The sequence below is a fragment of the Cyprinus carpio genome, chromosome B2, assembly GCF_018340385.1.
Source record: "Cyprinus carpio isolate SPL01 chromosome B2, ASM1834038v1, whole genome shotgun sequence".
Classification (NCBI taxonomy): Eukaryota; Metazoa; Chordata; class Actinopteri; order Cypriniformes; family Cyprinidae; genus Cyprinus; species Cyprinus carpio.
The window spans coordinates 5847791-5865971 of record NC_056598.1 but is presented as its reverse complement, the minus strand read 5'-3'; the positions used below and the strand labels follow the sequence as shown (position 1 = coordinate 5865971).

General features: G+C 36.4%; 1 protein-coding gene across 1 annotated transcript; it reads left to right on the top strand.

Moving 5' to 3' along the window:
- Window positions 1–293: 293 nt before the first annotated feature.
- On the top strand, window positions 294–17498 carry mfn1a (mitofusin 1a). The gene is given in 14 exon segments (XM_042719339.1): window positions 294–412; window positions 2635–2770; window positions 3071–3233; window positions 4745–4867; window positions 6380–6533; window positions 6827–6894; window positions 7483–7679; window positions 8262–8406; window positions 14075–14177; window positions 14304–14496; window positions 14651–14794; window positions 14924–15121; window positions 16128–16262; window positions 17148–17498. Coding segments are annotated over 14 exon segments (1944 nt in total). The 5' UTR covers window positions 294–297; the 3' UTR covers window positions 17218–17498.
- Window positions 17499–18181: the final 683 nt, after the last annotated feature.

Below are 18181 nucleotides of genomic sequence, written 5' to 3'. Positions count from 1 at the left end.
ACCATTCCTGCTCAAAAAATAACTAAGTAATTATAAATAAATATCAAAAAACAACAACAACATCCACAAAAAAAAAATACTAACAAATACATACACGACCAGCAAAGATGTTTGGGGAAAGGTTTAATTTCCTTTTAATGAAGATGCTCTTTGAGAAATGGCACCACTTGAACTTGTACTGCTGAAATTCTGTTGTCTAAGTAGGTGAGTACCAAAGGCAATCTGTAGGAGATTGTAATGTCACTATATTTTTAGGCATCTGAACTGTGAATTATACTGTGCTTTCAGTATTTAAACATGGAGCAGGACAATATTTCACCACTGCAGCACTTTGTGGTGGCAAAGAGGACAATCAGTGCTGTGTTTCATCTGCTGTTGGAGTTTGTTAGAGATTGTTCACATTTTGTAGAAGGTAAGGAAAAAGTTTTCTGTAGGATATTTATTAATAAATACAATGATGAACCATTACATTATGAACACCTATCTAATAACCTGTAGGATCCCCAAAACAGCAGCCATACAGCGAGGTATTAATTCTCCTGGTGTATGTGGTAGCATAATAACAGCAGATCCTTCAGTTCTCGTACATTGCGAGGTTGGTGGAGATGTAGCACGAATCCGCTTTTCCAAGTCTAACCAAAAATGTTCAACTGGGATATTTTAGAGACAAAGGCAATACCAGAAATTCACCACCATGTTCCTCGAACCACTCCTTGACAGATCTGGCAGTGTGGCATGTCTGCCCAGCAATGCATCTAGGTGCCATAGACTCTATTGGTAATCTGCACTCAGCCGTCAATGTGATGCACCAGGAATCTTGATTCGTCAGACCAGGCAACTTTCTTATCATCCATGGTCTAATCTCAATGATCTTGGGCCCATTTCATTCATTGCCGGCGATGGCATGCAGTTAGCATCGGGACCCAGCTGGATGGTTGGCTCTGTAGGCCCATATGAAAAAGTCTGTGATGAAATATGTGCTTTGACACATTGCCCTGGTCACCATTGTTTTATCTGATGCTAATTTGTTCATACTGTGAACAATGCCTGACAATCTCCGCCTCTCTCTGGCATCAGTGTGTTGCAGACGACTCGACTAGGGATTCACACTTTTGATATGTACTAACTACACAGGCACGTGAGCAACCCACAAGGCACATCATTACTGAGATCTAAGTTCCGAGGTAGTATATACAGCTCTGTGAACTGCACCTGTGGCACCATTTGGTTGCCAGGCGCACTCATTGCTCTAGGCTGGGGGTGGTCAAAATGTAATGGCTCAACTGTGTATTTCTTCTTCTTATTATTTCTTATAATTATTAACTTTACTGAACTTCATTTAAATCCCAAAATTTCAATACAGACTATTGTATACTTTTGGACAGTATCATGTTTTGAAGACATGGTAGTAACATGTTAATGTTATGGTATATTACTATGGTGATCATTTAGTACTATTATTAGTACTATAATAAAATGCCATTGTATTTTCATCTTATGAAAGCCTTATTCTAAAATGCACTACATCACATTACATCACTCTACATGACATTACCATAAGTAAAGTCATAAGTAACCCTTCAATATGACACTTGAAATTTAGCTCAGGAGCATCCCATCTAACAGGATCATATTTGAGTTGGTGTTACACTTCGTCTGGAGTCCACCTATGGCAAATTCAACTACTGGTACATGAGTTACTCTGTTTGAGATCCAGAAGTCATGTGTGGTGATGGGAGAAACATGCATAAGGACACCCATCACCGTAACACCCAAAAGCATCCCAATGGATGAAGCACGGTTGTGGTAACATCATGTGTTTTCAACAGCAGTACTGAAGGACTGGTCAGGGTAGAAAGAAAAGCTGAAGCAGCACAAAACAGAACTCTTGACAGTTCACCCAAAAATGAAAAAGAAAATATTTTGGTTTACCATTCACTTCCATGGCATGGAAAACACACACACACACACACACACACACACACACTAAAAAAAAAAAAAAAAAAAAAAAAAAAAAAAAAAAACATATTTTATGTTTTACAGAAAGAAGAAATGGAATTTGGAATTATATGAGAGTGAGAATGACAGAACTTATGCGTAACTTTCATTTTTGGGTGAACTATCCTTTTAATGAAAACCTCATCCTGAGTGCTCACAACCTTAAACTTGGCTAAGGGTTCACCTTTCAGCAGAACAATGAACCTAAGCACACAGTTAAGACAGGAGTGCAGTAGTGGCCCAGACAAAGTTCAGACATGAACCCAATTGAAAATCTATGGAGAAACTTAAAAATGGCTCTCCACCAACAGTCCCCAATTCATCCTGACTAAGCCTGAAAGAATCTGCAGTGAAGAATGGCAAAATCCAGGTCTGCAAATATATAAAAAATAACAAATATATAAAAAATAATTTTTTGCTTTGTCATTATAGGGTGTAGATTGATGTTAATTTTTTTTTAAATATTTTAGCATAAGGCTGCAACATAAAATACTAAAAAAAAAAAAAAAAATATATATATATATATATATATATATATATATATATATATATATATATATATATATAAATCATATCAATCAACTAAGTCTGGTCCTGCTCTTTACTGTATGATGGTATTTAACGTGTTGTACCCAGAGACATGGAAGAGTGAGGATCTTGAGCATGTAGCTGAGGAAAAACAGTGTCTGCAGATCCAAGCCTGCTCCAGGAAACTAACCGTCATCAAAGATGTGCTAGCCTGCAGACATATGAAGGTGGCCTTCTTTGGCAGGTACAACTACAGTTATGACTAATCTAAGTTTACTGGTATCTAAACCAAATGGTAACAGGCTAGAAGAATGAAATGGATCATTAATGTTTGCTTAAGCTCTTCAGCTGTTCAGCCAAGGTTTTTTTTTTTTTTGGGATACACATAGTTACTTTATACAAATCCATAAGTGAGGCACCAAGAACATAAACTTAATCTCTCTTTTTTCTCTCTCTTTTTCATCTCTAATTTGGTTTGAGATAATATTGAATCAGAGAAGCTAAATAGACAGTTTGTTACTGGGTACTATATGTTGTTTCTCAGGACCAGTAATGGAAAGAGTACAGTAATTAATGCCATGCTAAGGGAACGGGTTCTGCCCAGTGGAATCGGCCACACCACTAACTGTTTCCTGAGTGTGGAGGGCACAGACGGGGAACATGCCTACCTTACCACTGAGGACTCTGAAGAGAGTAAAAGCATTAAAGTATGACACAAGTTTCCAGACCTCATTATGTTTGTAACTACATTAATTTGAGCTATTTTTAATCTATATAAAGTATTAGAGTATGGCATAAGGACAAATTAGGGGGAGTGTATGATACATGTTCATATATTGGGGAAAAGCAATATCACACCAGTGCTGTTTTTGTCACGAAGAACGTGAGTGCAAATCTGATTTTTATACAACAGTTCAGTAAATAAGAATTTAATATTGTGTAAAATTTAAACACAATATTGTGTGTTTTGTTAAATTTTGCCAAAGAAAATATTACCTATGAAGCCACAGCAGAACTGTTGTGCATCTCAGAGCAACACAGCGGTGTTTAGTTTCTGAATGAATCCACGTTTTGAACTAATTGTGTGACCCAATGATTCAAAGGCCCTTTCACAGAGAGGCGTTTGCTTCATTCCTGAATGAATCAGCCATTTGAACGAATCGACTCATAAAGACATTTACCACCACTTGCTGGTAGTTCTAGGCCCCGTCCACACAGAGATGCGTTTCGCTGTATACGCATAGATTTTGTATCGTATAGGCGTTTCGTCCATGTGGACAGCGAATCCGTATATTTTCTGAAACGATGATGTCATCAGCCCACACCTTGCCCCTAGTCAGACACAGCTACGTCACATAACAGCAACAAAAACATGAACAAACAATGAACGATTGTCTTTTTTATTAAGTAACATTAACACTGATTAATAAATGTATTGTTCCATGTTTGTTTGTATACCGCATGTAAGGTTTACGCGCATAGTCCAAGTCTTATTCTCCATTTTTAGTGCATCTCTCTGGCAGATTTACAGCGCCACATGCTGGTCTGGCATGTATACTACATCATTTTGTTTTAGTTTTGTGGTTTCATGTGGACACAGATATTTCTTGAGATGAGGAAAAAAAAAAGATCGGATAGGGAAAGCTCTGGCTTCGTGTGGACGTAGCCTTAGTTTCTTTTTTAGAGTATCATTCCAATTATTTATATATATATATATATATATATTGCTCATTTTGGAAGTAATGTATTAAAGGGATAGTCCATCCAAAAACAAAAAAAAATAATCACATAATTAACCTAACCTCATTTCAAACAAAATCTTAATGACTTACTTTCTTTTGCATAACATAAAAGAAGGTATTTTGAATACTGTTGGTAACTAAGATGTTTTGGTCACTAGTGACTTTCATTGCATGAACAAAAAATACTGAGATGTTTCTCGAATTATCTTCTTTTATGTTATATACTTTATGTTTGGCCATTGTAGCCTAAACATTTAACACAATAATAGGTTTAAATTATCTTTTGGGGGTATTTTCACCCTGTAATTAATTTGATTTTAAAACGACTGACAGCCCTACTAATAATTTAATAACACTAAATGGTTATCCAATTGTATGCAGTAAATTATAATGTGTTGCCTTTCAATTTTATTACAATTAAATTGATTTGTTGATTTCCTTTATTTTACCTAAATGTTCTTGTTTTTATTTGTTTCACTCTGCTTCGAAAGGAGAAGCACTTTTTCCACAAAGTGAATGAACGCATATCAAAGCCCAACATTTTCATCCTAAATAAACATTGGGACGCGTCTGTCTTAGAGCCAGAGTATCTGGAAGATGTAAGTTTTATTGCATGATTCATTACCTATATTTATTAGTCACAACGAAGTTTAGCTAGAAGTGTGCTATTAGTATACTTCTTTTAAAGTAAAAATAGGAAAGTATGCTTTTAGTTTACTAGTACACATCTTCTGTACAGAATTTCCAAAAAAACACAAGTGAAGAAGAAAAAGAAACAGCAGATAGTAACACATTCGATCTAACATGATCATCTGACATGAAACAGCATCAAAACTGTAATGTTATGGAATAAAATGTTGACCGAAGAAGAGGTAATAATTACAGTCTAGCTTTGGGGTGTTGATCGACTCCATCTATGTTTTGATTATCATGTCTTTTTTTTAGGGGAAGTCGTGGCCCAATGGTTAGAGAGTTTGACTCCTAACCCTAAGGTTGTGGGTTAGAGTCTCGGGCCGGCAATACCACAACTGAAGTGCCCTTGAGCAAGGCACTGAACCCCCAACTGCTCCCCAGGCACCGCAGCATAAATGGCTGCCCACTGCTCTGGGTGTGTGTTCACAGTGTGGGTGTGTTCACTGCTGTGTGTGTGCACTTTGGATGGGTTAAATGCAAAGCACGAATTCTGAGTATGGTTCACAATACTTGGCTGTATATCACTTTTCAGCTTTTTGTTCAAAACGTTATTTCTTTATTTTTTTATGAAACTTACCCACATTACAGTGTTTAAAAAAGAATGCATGAAGCTAAAATAAAATGTTTTTGTTTACAAGCAGATACCCTGTTCGTCCTTTGGATGTTTTGTATGTTCAGGTATTCATATAACAAAATATATACAAATTAAAACCTAAATAGTGGTATACTTAAAGTATGATGTAAAGTTCACTTAAAGAAAATTTATGAGTATACTTGCAGTATAAAACTACTAAACTAGTAGTTTACTGAGACAATACTTAATTAGTTAACTATCAGTATACCTATAAGTTCACTCTTATTATAATTGCAGTACAAACTACAAACATAGAGTGTACTCAAAAAAACTAGTTGTGTACTCAAAGTTTGCTACTGCTATACTTAAAGTATACTTAAAAGTATACTTTTATATACTAGAAAGTGGGCCAATTTAGTCCAAAGGAGTATTGAAACAGTACACTTACAAGTATACTACTAGAACACTGATATTTGTATACTTGCTACATAAAGTATACTTAAAAAATATACTTGAACTTTACTTAAGTATACTTAATAAAATAAACTTGAAGTATACTACTTTTTGGTAAGGGAAGTAAATCACCAACAAATCTGCTGTACACAAAACTGCTGATTTTTGTATAATTTATCATTCCTCTATCATATTTTTCTGATTTATAGTTTAAAAAGAAATTGATTATTTGCTAACACTTAAAAATTGCCCAACAGTGCTTTACAGTTAAGAAGTTCATGTATATTCACTTAGAAATAGACATGAAAATATATGGAAAAAGTTTAACTATAAATTCATAGATTTAAATGTTAATTCTGTTCATTTGTTACTACTTCACTGATTTTTTTAGGTGCGGAAGCAACACATGGATCGCTGTGTCAGTTTCTTAGTGGAGGAGCTAAAAGTAGTGGACCTTAACAAGGCACGTGAACGCATCTTCTTTGTTTCTGCCAAGGAGGTGTTGAGTGCCAGGATTCACCGCGCCCAGGGAATGCCAGAGACTGGTAGGCTCCACTGCTTTGGTCACACACTGCAGAGCCTTCTGCTTTTGACACTGCTCTGGAGGAAGACCAAGAAAAACTAGGCCTAGCCAAGTTAAAAATAAGAGTTACAACCATAAAACACTTTTAGGCAGATGCTAATAAATCTTGGAGTGGCCTAATTATATTGAGAATGGTATTAGAGATGCAACTTAAAGTATGAAAAAATATGTCAAAATGATGCTCCTTCACACATGGTTAATTTCATATTGGTGGTATTATCGGGACCAAATGGGGCATATGCTTTTCATTTAAAGGCGGTGCTTTGGCCGAAGGATTCCAAGAGCGACTGATGGAGTTCCAGAGTTTTGAAAGAACATTTGAGGTGAGAATGTGCTCAAACTGTGGTGACTGGCTCCAGGATAATCATTGTCTGACAACGAGGCTAAAAACAATGAAGATTAAAAGGAGCTTCATGGAAAATGAGCCTTAGTCCTGTCTGTATGCTGTTTAGACTAGATGAGAATTTATGACAGCTTTACCCAGAAATGGTGTGACGTGACGACGGTCTACTTAAGCAAGCTGGTTTGCATCAATTCAGGCCATGTGCTGCTGGCTCCCAGATGTGTGAGATATTTGGTGTTCCTCATAGATTCCAGGCAGCCATTCCTGTAGTGGCTATCCTTGAGCCAAGTTAGCGGATTTGAGTAGGTGAGCGTACCTCACATTCTTGGGATTCAGGGATGAAAATTCACATTAATCTACGATGCCATTAATAGATGGGTCTGTTGTGATTCATCTATGGTAGCAGCTAATGATAAGAGTGGAAAGCATCAAAACATGTCACCCATGTTGATAGGTATAGATAAAATCTTACAGTTGGAATCATGTTTTGATTAATTTTAATCCTGACGTGATCTCTGATAACTGTGGCACACTGATGGCTCAAGAACACGCTTCATGGATTCTACAGGAATTTATATCACAGTCTGCTGTGAAGAACCAAGGTTCTCTCACTCAGAGCAAAACCATTTTGTTCTTTAGCATGGTATTTTGTTGTTGTTACAAATAGAATGTTCTGCTTTTTAAATCTCTGTAAATGCATAGAGTGTTCTCACTAGAAGAGCGTGAGGATCTAATGGATCAGCTGGAGTTTGTGCGAAATCAGCTGTACGTACAATGAATGTAAGTTTTTATTAAACTGTGATCACATTGAATACAAATATTTTATGACATGACACTCATTTCTGGTATTTGCCTAAAAAGACGAGTTTTATGATATATGTATTTGCAACCACTTTTGATGCTCCAATGCATAATAAACCACCTTTTCTTTATTTTATTGCAAGAATAATATAACATAGGATTCAGTGATATAATACTGCACACCTGTTAAATATGTAAAAATCGAAAATATGGTTTTGTGAAGCATGCAGTAAAATGTAAGCAGGTTCACAATTTTGACATTTACTCTGGTGCTTGAATTCGTTCTAAACAATTCGTTCTCACAAACAAATATAAGTTAGGCCTAATAAGTATTATATTTGCTTTGGTGAATATAAATTATTTTAACCAGTGTTTTTCTTCGATTTTCCACAAACTGCAACAGTCAAATCTATCCCTTTGGCAAGGCAAAGTTGACCACTACTCGAAAAAAAACGATTTGACACATTCGCCTGATAATCAGCCTATTGTTAAGGCGCCCCTCAGCAATCAAAACCTGCAAATTAATTTTTGCCGCAAACAAGGCAGTAGTACCTCCACCAGTAAAATACTTATTTTGGTTGAGTAGTGTCTGTATCTAACTTCATGTTTTCTACATTGCCTGTCTGTTCTTGTGGATGAATTCTGCTCTGATTTTAGCCCTGCCCAGAATGCCTTAGCCCTGTACAAAACTGTGAGTTTTTTAAAGTAACAAACAAACTTTTGAAGCATGAAACATACCAAAGAAACCAAAACATTTGAGCTTTGTGGGTGAGTTCCTTTCACTGACTCATGTCTAGAGAGTTAAATAATAATAATGTTTATTTTATATAGTGCCTTTCTGCAAACTTATGGTTGCTTTACAATATCAAAACAGATAAACACGACAGCAGACAGAAAAACAAAATACATGAATCAGACCATACAGTCAGAGATCAGACAAACAAGAAAGGAAAAGATATGTTTTAAGGTGGGTTTTGAAATCTTATAATGAAGAAAGATCACAAATGTGTTTCGGAATAGAATTCTAGAGTGTGGGGACAGAGACACAAAATGCTCGCTCACCAAAGATGCTAACTTGTGGCGTGGAATTAACAGTAGACCAGTATCAGAAGATCGTAGTGTGTGAACTGGAGAGTAAGTATGAATGAGATCAGAAATATACAGAGGAGTGAGACCATGATGTGCTTTGTAGGTGATGAGGAGTATCTTGTATTGAATACGATAACGAACAGGTAGCCAATGAAGTCTGTGTAGAATGTGAGTAATGTGAGAAGATTTCTTTTAAAATGAGACTAATTTTAACTAAACCCATAAATTTATGATCAGTAAATATTCCTGTCCCCTTCTCTCATTGCTACAAGGTGTGAGTAGATAGGTCTTATCATTTTGAGGTAAATGTGTTCAAAAGTCTGAAAAATCTGTGTAACTTTAAGGAACGTCACTACCGAACACCTTTTTTCTGCAATTAAGCACACTTTTTTGGGAGTTATTCCATAACATTTAGTTTTTATAGGCAAGGCAATGCAAGGCAAGTTTATTTATATAGCACATTTCGTACACAATGGTAATTCAAAGTGCTTTACATAAAAGAAAGTAAAATAATCATGAAGAAAAATAATAAAAAAAAACAGAGAAAAAAAAACAAGCTATTTTAAAACTTTGAAAATGATTTAAAAATTGACTTATTTAAAATGAATTTGAAACAGTTAAAATAGAAAATGATTTTACATAAAATACTGTGAATACGTAAGATACAGTGCAATCAGTTCGGACATCGCACAGTGCTCATTCAATAAATGCACAGCTAAACAGATGAGTTTTGAGTCTAGATTTAAATGCGACTAATGTATTTAGCACATCTGATCTCTTCTGGAAGCTGATTCCAACTGCGGGCGGCATAGTAACTAAAGGCGGACTCCCCTTGTTTTGTGTGAACCCTTGGTATTTCTATCTGACTCGATCCTAATGATCTGAGTGGTCTGTTAGGTTTATATTCAGTTAACATATCTGCAATATATTTTGGTCCTAGATCATTGAGTGATTTATAAACGAGTAAAAGTACTTTAAAATCAATCCTAAATGTAACTGGAAGCCAGTGTAAGGACCTGAGAACTGGTGTGATATGCTCAGATTTTCTGGTTCTAGTCAGAATGTTCTTGGTAATGGTCTTCTTGGGAAGGCCGGTGAGGAGACCATTACAATAGTCCACCCTGCTGGTGATAAAGGCATGAACAAGTTTCTCCAAGTCTTGACTGGAAACAAAACATCTAATTCTTGCAATGTTTTTAAGATGATAATATGCTGATTTAGTTACTGCTTTGACATGACTACTGAAACTAAGGTCTGTCTCCAGAATCACACCAAGATTCCTGACTTGATTTTTAGTTGTTTGACCCCAAGAGTCAAGGTATTCATCCAACTATTAATTTCATCAATACATTTGCAGAGGGAGTCAATGGGGCTGTAGTCATTTGGTGATAAGGTTAGGTAAATCTGTGTATCATCAGCATAGCTGTGATAGGCAATTTGGTTCTTTCTCATTATTTGACTTAGTGGGAGCATATACAGGCTAAACAAGAGCGGTGCAAGAATTGAGCCCTGTGGGACTCCGCATGTCATGGACGTCCACTTAGACTTATGCTCTCCTAGACTCACATAATAGCCTCTCCCTTCTAAGTATGACCTGAACCATTTGAGTACCATCCCAGAAAGCCCGACCCAGTTTTCCCAGTCTCTCTAGTAGTATGTTATGATCGACAGTGTCAAACGCAGCACTGAGATCTAGCAATACCAGCACTGATATTTTGCCAGAGTCAGAATTTAAGCGAATATCATTTATTATCTTGATGAGTGCTGTCTCTGTGCTGTGATGTGGTCGGAAACCAGATTGAAAATTGTCCAGGTATCCATTTGAGTTTACGTATTTGTTCAGCTGATTAAGGACTACCTTTTCTATAATTTTGCCTATAAAAGGAAGATTAGATATGGGTCTATAATTGCTCAAAATGGTGTTATCAAGATTGCTCTTTTTCAGGAGGGGCTTAACAACTGCAGTTTTCAGGGAGTTTGGAAATGTCCCAGAAAGAAGTGAGGCGTTCACCACTTCTAAGAGGTCTGCTTCTAAACAGTTAAGCACACTTTTGAAAAAAGATGTGGGAAGTGCGTCAAGATAGCAGGTTGACGATTTTAGGTGCTGCACTATTTCTTCCAAAATTTTGCTATCAATTGCTTCAAAAATGGACATAGTATCTTTTTGATATTGCGGCCGAATCTGTCTGACCTCTGCATTACTTGAGAATGTGCTTATCACCTTCCTGATATTGATGATCTTCTCAGAAAAGAAGGAAGCAAACTCATTGCATTTGCTGTTTGAGAGCATTTCACTGGGAATCTGACATGGGGGGTTTGTCAGTCTCTCAACAGTGGCAAAAAGAGTATGAGTGTTGTTTAAGTTAATGTTTATAAGGTTTGAGAAGAAATTCTGTCTAGCTGTGGCTAGTTTCACATTAAAAGCATGAAGGCTGTCTTTATAGATGCTATAGTGAACTTCAAGTTTCGTCTTCCGCCACATCCGCTCGGCTTTTCTGCATTGTCTTTTCATGGTCTGAACTGCTGTTGATCTTCTCCAAACTGAATTCTGTCTGTTTGTTTTCTTACTGACTATTATTGGAGCAATATCATCAATAACATTCTTAACTTTTGAGTTAAAGGAATCAAGGAGAATATCAACAGAGTCTGCAGAAATGGTTGGTGTTATACAGTATGTTATACTGTATGTATACCACTGTTGAGAACTGTGCTAGCTAACCATGTGTCTAAAATTGTCACTACCGAAACATAAAAAAACATTTAGGGGAGTTTCAGTAGTGACATCTTTTTTTTTTTGGTGTTATCCCATAGAATTGTCACTACTGAAACAGTAATGACTGAAACATGTTATCATTGTTTCGGTAGTGACAAAAGGGAACATATAATCCTCATATTTGTGGGAAATAAACACAATTTTTATTTCCCCCAAAAAAAGTTTCCCCCCACTTTCTTTTTTTTTTCTTCTTTTTTTTTTTTTTGTATGTTTAAGTAGTGTTTTAGTATGTGAGTTAAAATTCTGTAATGTGATGTGGTTGCTACCAAAGCATTACTGTCACTACCGAAAATGTGCTGTCACTACCAAAACATTGGAGGTTTTGTCAAAAATAAAGTATACAGAATTATCAACTAAGATTTTATAGATTTTATAGTTTTTGGGTCAATGTAGAGGTGCTGGTCATATAATTAGAATATCATCAAAAAGTTGATTTATTTCACAAATTCAATTCAAAAAGTGAAAATTGTATATTATATTAATTCATTACACACAGACTGATATATTTCAAATGTTTATTTCTTTTAATTTTGATGATTATAACTGACAACTAAGGAAATTCCCAAATTCAGTATCTCAGAAAATTAGAATATTACTTAAGACCAATACAAAGAAAGGATTTTTAGAAATCTTGGCCAACTGAAAAGTATGAACATGAAAAGTATGAGCATGTACAGCACTCAATACTTAGTTGGGGCTCCTTTTGCCTGAATTACTGCAGCAATGTGGCGTGGCATGGAGTCGATCAGTCTGTGGAACTGCTCAGGTGTAATCAGAGCCCAGGTTGCTCTGATAGTGGCCTTCAGCTCTTCTGCATTCTTGGGTCTGGCATATCCCATCTTCCTCTTCACAATACCCCATAGATTTTCTATGGGGTTAAGGTCAGGCGAGTTTGCTGGCCAATTAAGACCAGGGATGCCATGGTCCTTAAACCAGGTACTGGTAGCTTTGGCACTGTGTGCAGGTACCAAGTTCTGTTGGAAAATGAAACCTGCATCTCCATTAAGTTGATCAGCAGCAGGAAGCATGAAGTGCTATAAAACTTCCTGGTATACGGCTGCGTTGACCTTGGACCTCAGAAAACACAGTGGACAAACACCAGCACATGACATGGCACCCCAAACCATCACTGACTGTGGAAACTTTACACTGGACCTCCAGACTCTGTGACCCTGATTTCCAAAGGAAATGCAAAATTTACTTTCATCAGAGAACATAACTTTGGACAACTCAGCAGCAGTCCAGTCCTTTTTGTCTTTAGCCCAGGCGAGATGCTTCTGATGCTGTCTGTTGTTCAAGAGTGGCTTGACACAAGGAATGCGACAGCTGAAACCCATGTCTTGCATATGTCTGTGCGTAGTGGTTCTTGAAGCACTGACTCCAGCTGCAGTCCACTCTTTGTGAATCTCCCCCACATTTTTGAATTGGTTTTATTTCACAGTCCTCTCCAGGGTGCGGTTAACCCTATTGCTTGTACACTTTTTTCTATCACATCTTTTCCTTCCCTTCGCCTCCCTATTAATGTGCTTGGACACAGAGCTCTGTGAACAGCCAGCCTCTTTTGCAATGACCTTTTGTGTCTTGCCTTCCTTGTGCAAAGTGTCAATGGTCGTCTTTTGGACAACTGTCAAGTCAGCAGTCTTCCCCATGATTGTGTAACCTACAGAACTAGGCTGAGAGACCATTTAAAGGCCTTTGCAGGTGTTTTGAGTTAATTAGCTGATTAGAGTGTGACACCAGGTGTCTTCAATATTGAACCTTTTCTCAATATTCAAATTTTCTGAGATACTGAATTTGGGATTTTCCTTAGTTGTCAGTTATAATCATCAAAATTAAAAGAAATAAACATTTGAAATATATCAGTCTGTGTTTAATGAATGAATACAATATACAAGTTTCACTTTTTGAATGGAATTAGTGAAATAAATCAACTTTTTGATGATATTCTAATTATATGACCAGCACCTCTATATTCAAACTAATGAATCCTTAACTTTGAAATCATCTTACATTTTACAAAGAAAAACTAGATTCAAAATACTTTTAAAATATTGTTGAAATATTGTTATTGTTCCTGATTTACCTCTGATTTTTTTTTATAAAATAGCAAAAAATATATATTTACAATCTAGATGTAAGCAAAATCTTAATAGGTCAATATAACCCTTCTAATTAAATTATTATTACTGTGTTTCGGTAGTGACAAATTTGGAGAGAGTACAAATATTCCAAAATTTTCTGAAAATGCAATATGAGAATTAACTGCACAATTACTAGAAATGTGTACCTTGGATATTATACAATTTGCATACATACAGGTTCTTTGGAAAAAGTTTTTCAAGGTGTTTCCAACTCTGACTTTGGAATTAGAATGGCCCATATACATACACACACACACAGTGTTTTTTTTTTTTAAGATACTAAGTTTTTTTTCTTTTTCTTTTTCATTATCTAACAACGAAAATAGACCATAAATGTGTTTGTTTGCATTTTGCAGAAGCTCATGGCCTATGTGGAGGAGAGAATGGTGAAGAATTTGGACTTGCGCTGTTCCAGCAGTATAAATAGCTACGTGCTGTCATCTCAGAGAGACATCATGAGTACACACTCAAACACAGTTTTCACTTCAGACACAAAGTCTCCAGTAAACAAGCTTTCCCTGGCAAAGTATATTTTAGACTAACCTGTCAGCATTGACAGCCCTGTCCTGTCATTATCATGCCTAGACACTCTACGTCCTCTGATGCCCCCTGCTGCACGAGGTCAACTACACCTCCCCAACAGGAAGTTCAGTATTACCTATGACCTGAACTTTGCCACCCTCTGTGAAGACTTTGAGGAGGACATGGACTTTCATTTCTCACTGGGTCTTACATTCTTGGTGAACCGTTTCCTGGGGCCTGCTAAAGCAAAACAAGCACACATCAAACATAAATAGATCTAAAAAATTAACTAACAAACTTTTTTTTTTTTTTTTTTTTTTTTTTTTTTTTTTTTGTGTGTGTGCTATTAGAGATAATTGCTTTAATGATCTCTAATAGCAAACATATCAAACATAAATAGGCCTAAATTGATGTAATATGCTTTGTCCACAGGTCACCTCTTCCTCTGCTCCCTTGGGAACCAAGCCCCAGGAGGAGTTGGCTATCTCCATGGCAACAGGGTTGGTCTCTCTCACGTCCAGAGCATCAGTTGGCATGCTGGTCATTGCAGGAATGTTAAGATACATAAGATTAAAAATGCTTTACACCAGGAAGCATTTTATGTGCTAACTTCGTTAAGTTCTATAACATTCATTATAAATACAATCATGTAAAATATACTTGTGTGGTGCCATTTTTGGACAGGTGTGGCGTTCTGTGGGATGGAGGGTTATTTTACTCTCTGCGAGTCTCGACAGTTTGCTATACCTGTATGAAAGGCTGACCTGGACCAACAGCGCTAAAGAGAGGGCGCTTCAGCAGCAGTTTGTGGACTTTGCCACTCAAAGACTGCAGCCCATTTCACACATTATCAGCAGTGACTGTGGGCAGCAGGTGCAACAGTGAGTGACAGACCTAACAAAAATTGATACATTCAAAACATAGATAGTGAAAATTCTGTTATCATTTACTCAACCTTGTGCCATTCCAAAGGAGATGTGTAACAGAATGTTCTGGCTACTCTGTCCTCTGCAATTACTGTGAATAGGGACTGAAGTTTTGAAACTTAAAAAAAAAAAAAAATTCCTTTGACTCGACTGCTTCATATATTAATTTTATAAATAACAACACCTGAATGGTTGCAAGCGTATACACAGAGAAGACACAGACAAATGTGTAAAAAGAGAAGTGCTCTTTGCTGTAGCTTGCAAAATGTCATATATCTGCCTTTTCCTAATTTTTGTCCTTTATTAAGAAATATATAGTCTATTTTCAGTCCTAGAGAATGTGGGATATTCTGGGCTTTGCCGTTTACGCTTTAGTAAAATACGATTCTAAAGGTGCAGACACATTCATAGACAAAATTGTTTATTATCAACTATTATCAATAGTTGTTATCAAAAAATTGTGATCTCGTTGATTCCTGATGAAATGATTAGGAATCATTTAAATCAAATTCTTACAACAGTGGTAAATGTGTCCAGTTACATCAGCAGTATTCTATCAAATTTTGTGAGCAAATAAAAAAATGACTAGATTTCACCTGTAAACATTTGCCAAAGAATAGTAAATTTGACCATATTTTTATGATACAAACACCATATATGGAATTACAGCAGAAGCATGAGTGTTCTTAATCTACTTTTTGATTTCCCACTTCAAACTAAAATGATCCAGCAGTGACCCTTTTATCCAGCTATTTAAATCTATCCATCAACGTTGCACACTGAATTGAATTGAATGTTGAGTGAATATTTCATCCACAAGCTGACAGCTGAAAAGATGACACTGCACTTCACCAACCTACATACAAACATATTGAGATGTTTGAAATATTGGTTTATATGATCTGTAGGATGAGTGTGTGTAGGCGATGTGTGAAGGATATGCCTCTCTGCGTTTTTGCAGGGAGATGGTGGCCGTCTTTGCCCGCATGTGCCAACAGGTTGACAAGAGCGAGATGGAGCTTGAAACAGAGATCCGCAGACTCAGCGCCAGGATTCAGCGCCTGGAGAATGTCCAGAGACACTCCAAAACCCTCAGGTAGAACAGTCATGATGTGCGTGAGACAGAATGACAGCTCATACTGGAGATAATTACCTTTAATTGAAAGCAAATCCTTGTCAATTGGTAATTCTGCAGGAGCAAGCACAACAAAGGTGGGGCAGCATCATATAACAGCATGTCATGTTCATTTGATATTTTTCTGCATTACAAATTGCAGTTGTATTGTATGCTATATTTTCTGATTTGATGTAGTTTTAATAGCTAAAAAAAATTTTCTATCCAAGCTTAACATACAACTGTTAGTAAGCCATTTGTAGATTGATTCATCCAAGGCCTGCCTCGTGAAGCGAGTTGAACAAAACCAGCAGAATTACTTTGAAGATCAAGATCAAGAAGTGAATTTATGTAAATCCCCCAAAAATCCAGTTCTAATACTATTTTTATTGTAAACAAATATAAAAAAATGGCAACATAATTGCTTATATGTAATGCATTAAGTATCTGTAGACCTCAATACATCTTCAAATGCTAAAATGAAAGTCAAAGTCGGTATTAGTCCAGGAATCATTGACCTGTATCAATTGCATATGAGATTTGAGAATGTGGCTTCATTCAGTATGTCTCAAACCTAGAACAAACCTTTCCCAACCAGATTAGTGTTAGTCACTGTGCCACTTAGACCTGGTTTGTGCGGCATGTCTCTGAAAAGACTGAGCATCAGAGCTGACTGAGGGGAAGGTTTGTAGACCCAAACAATAGTATGAGTCCATAGAGCAAAATCAGGGGAGGGTTCAGGAAACTTGTCTGAAAAAACAGCATTAATTTTTTTTTTTGCAATTGTCATTGGTAATACTATTAGATCAGAAATCACACAATTCAGTTTTAAGTGGTCTGAAACAATAACATTTGTTTTATTCCCAGGCATAAAGCCACTGATATGGAGTCACAACTGGAGTCTTTTTCAGCACAATATCTGCAGATTCAACATTAACCAGAGCAGCAAGAAAAACTGTGGATGAGTAAGACTGTCCTCCAGTGTTCAGTGCTGGAACAACCCAACGCCTGCTGAATGAAAAATTACACTGAATCTAAAAGATTTATTTCAGTTCAAGAAGTCCAGATTCCTCTTTGACAAACAACTAATTGTAGCAAAGTAATAGTGTAGACAATCTCTTGATGAAAAGCATTTATTGGTTATGACAACAAATAGTAACAGGTTTTACTGCCACTGTACGAATACAAACAAATTCTGTTAATAAAAAAAAAAAAAAAAGATCCCATCGTTTTCTGAGCCAACATACAGCAAATAATACAAATCTGTTTTCAATAAAGCATTTAAAGTGAATTAAGAGGAATGTGTGTTAGAATCAAGAGGCAGTTATGTCTGCTGGTTTTGTCCATGATACACACACACATACACACACACACACACACACACACAGGGGAGGGACAACTAATAAGTGAATTAAAATCAAAATCATCTGGTTTTAAATCAAATAGTTACAGCATATGCAGGACCATCCAGATATTTTTGTCCATTACATCAGCAAGGATCATTCATTTTGCACCACAAACGGAATACCCATAAGGAAGTAGATCTATCGCTATATAAAATGCATCAAAACCACAATGAATCATGCACGCTTGTTTTTTGGTAAACCACAATTTGTTTGAGGGTTAGTGACAGTCTGTTGTTAATATGCTTAAAAGATTGCACTTCAGTTATCTGTGTCCTGTATGTTTATAAATGAAAAAGTTCCTGTAGCAAGTGAAAACAAATCTAACACACAACACTTTAATGTGCTACATTGAATCTAACTGAATCTGTGATCACGCTACAGCCAATGCCACATTTACTTCCGCATTCACTTTCATTTTTAGAGTTGAAGGCAGGGTATTTCTTTGTAGTATTGTGATCAATTTTTTGACATGAACTGCTGCCAATCTGCCTTGGG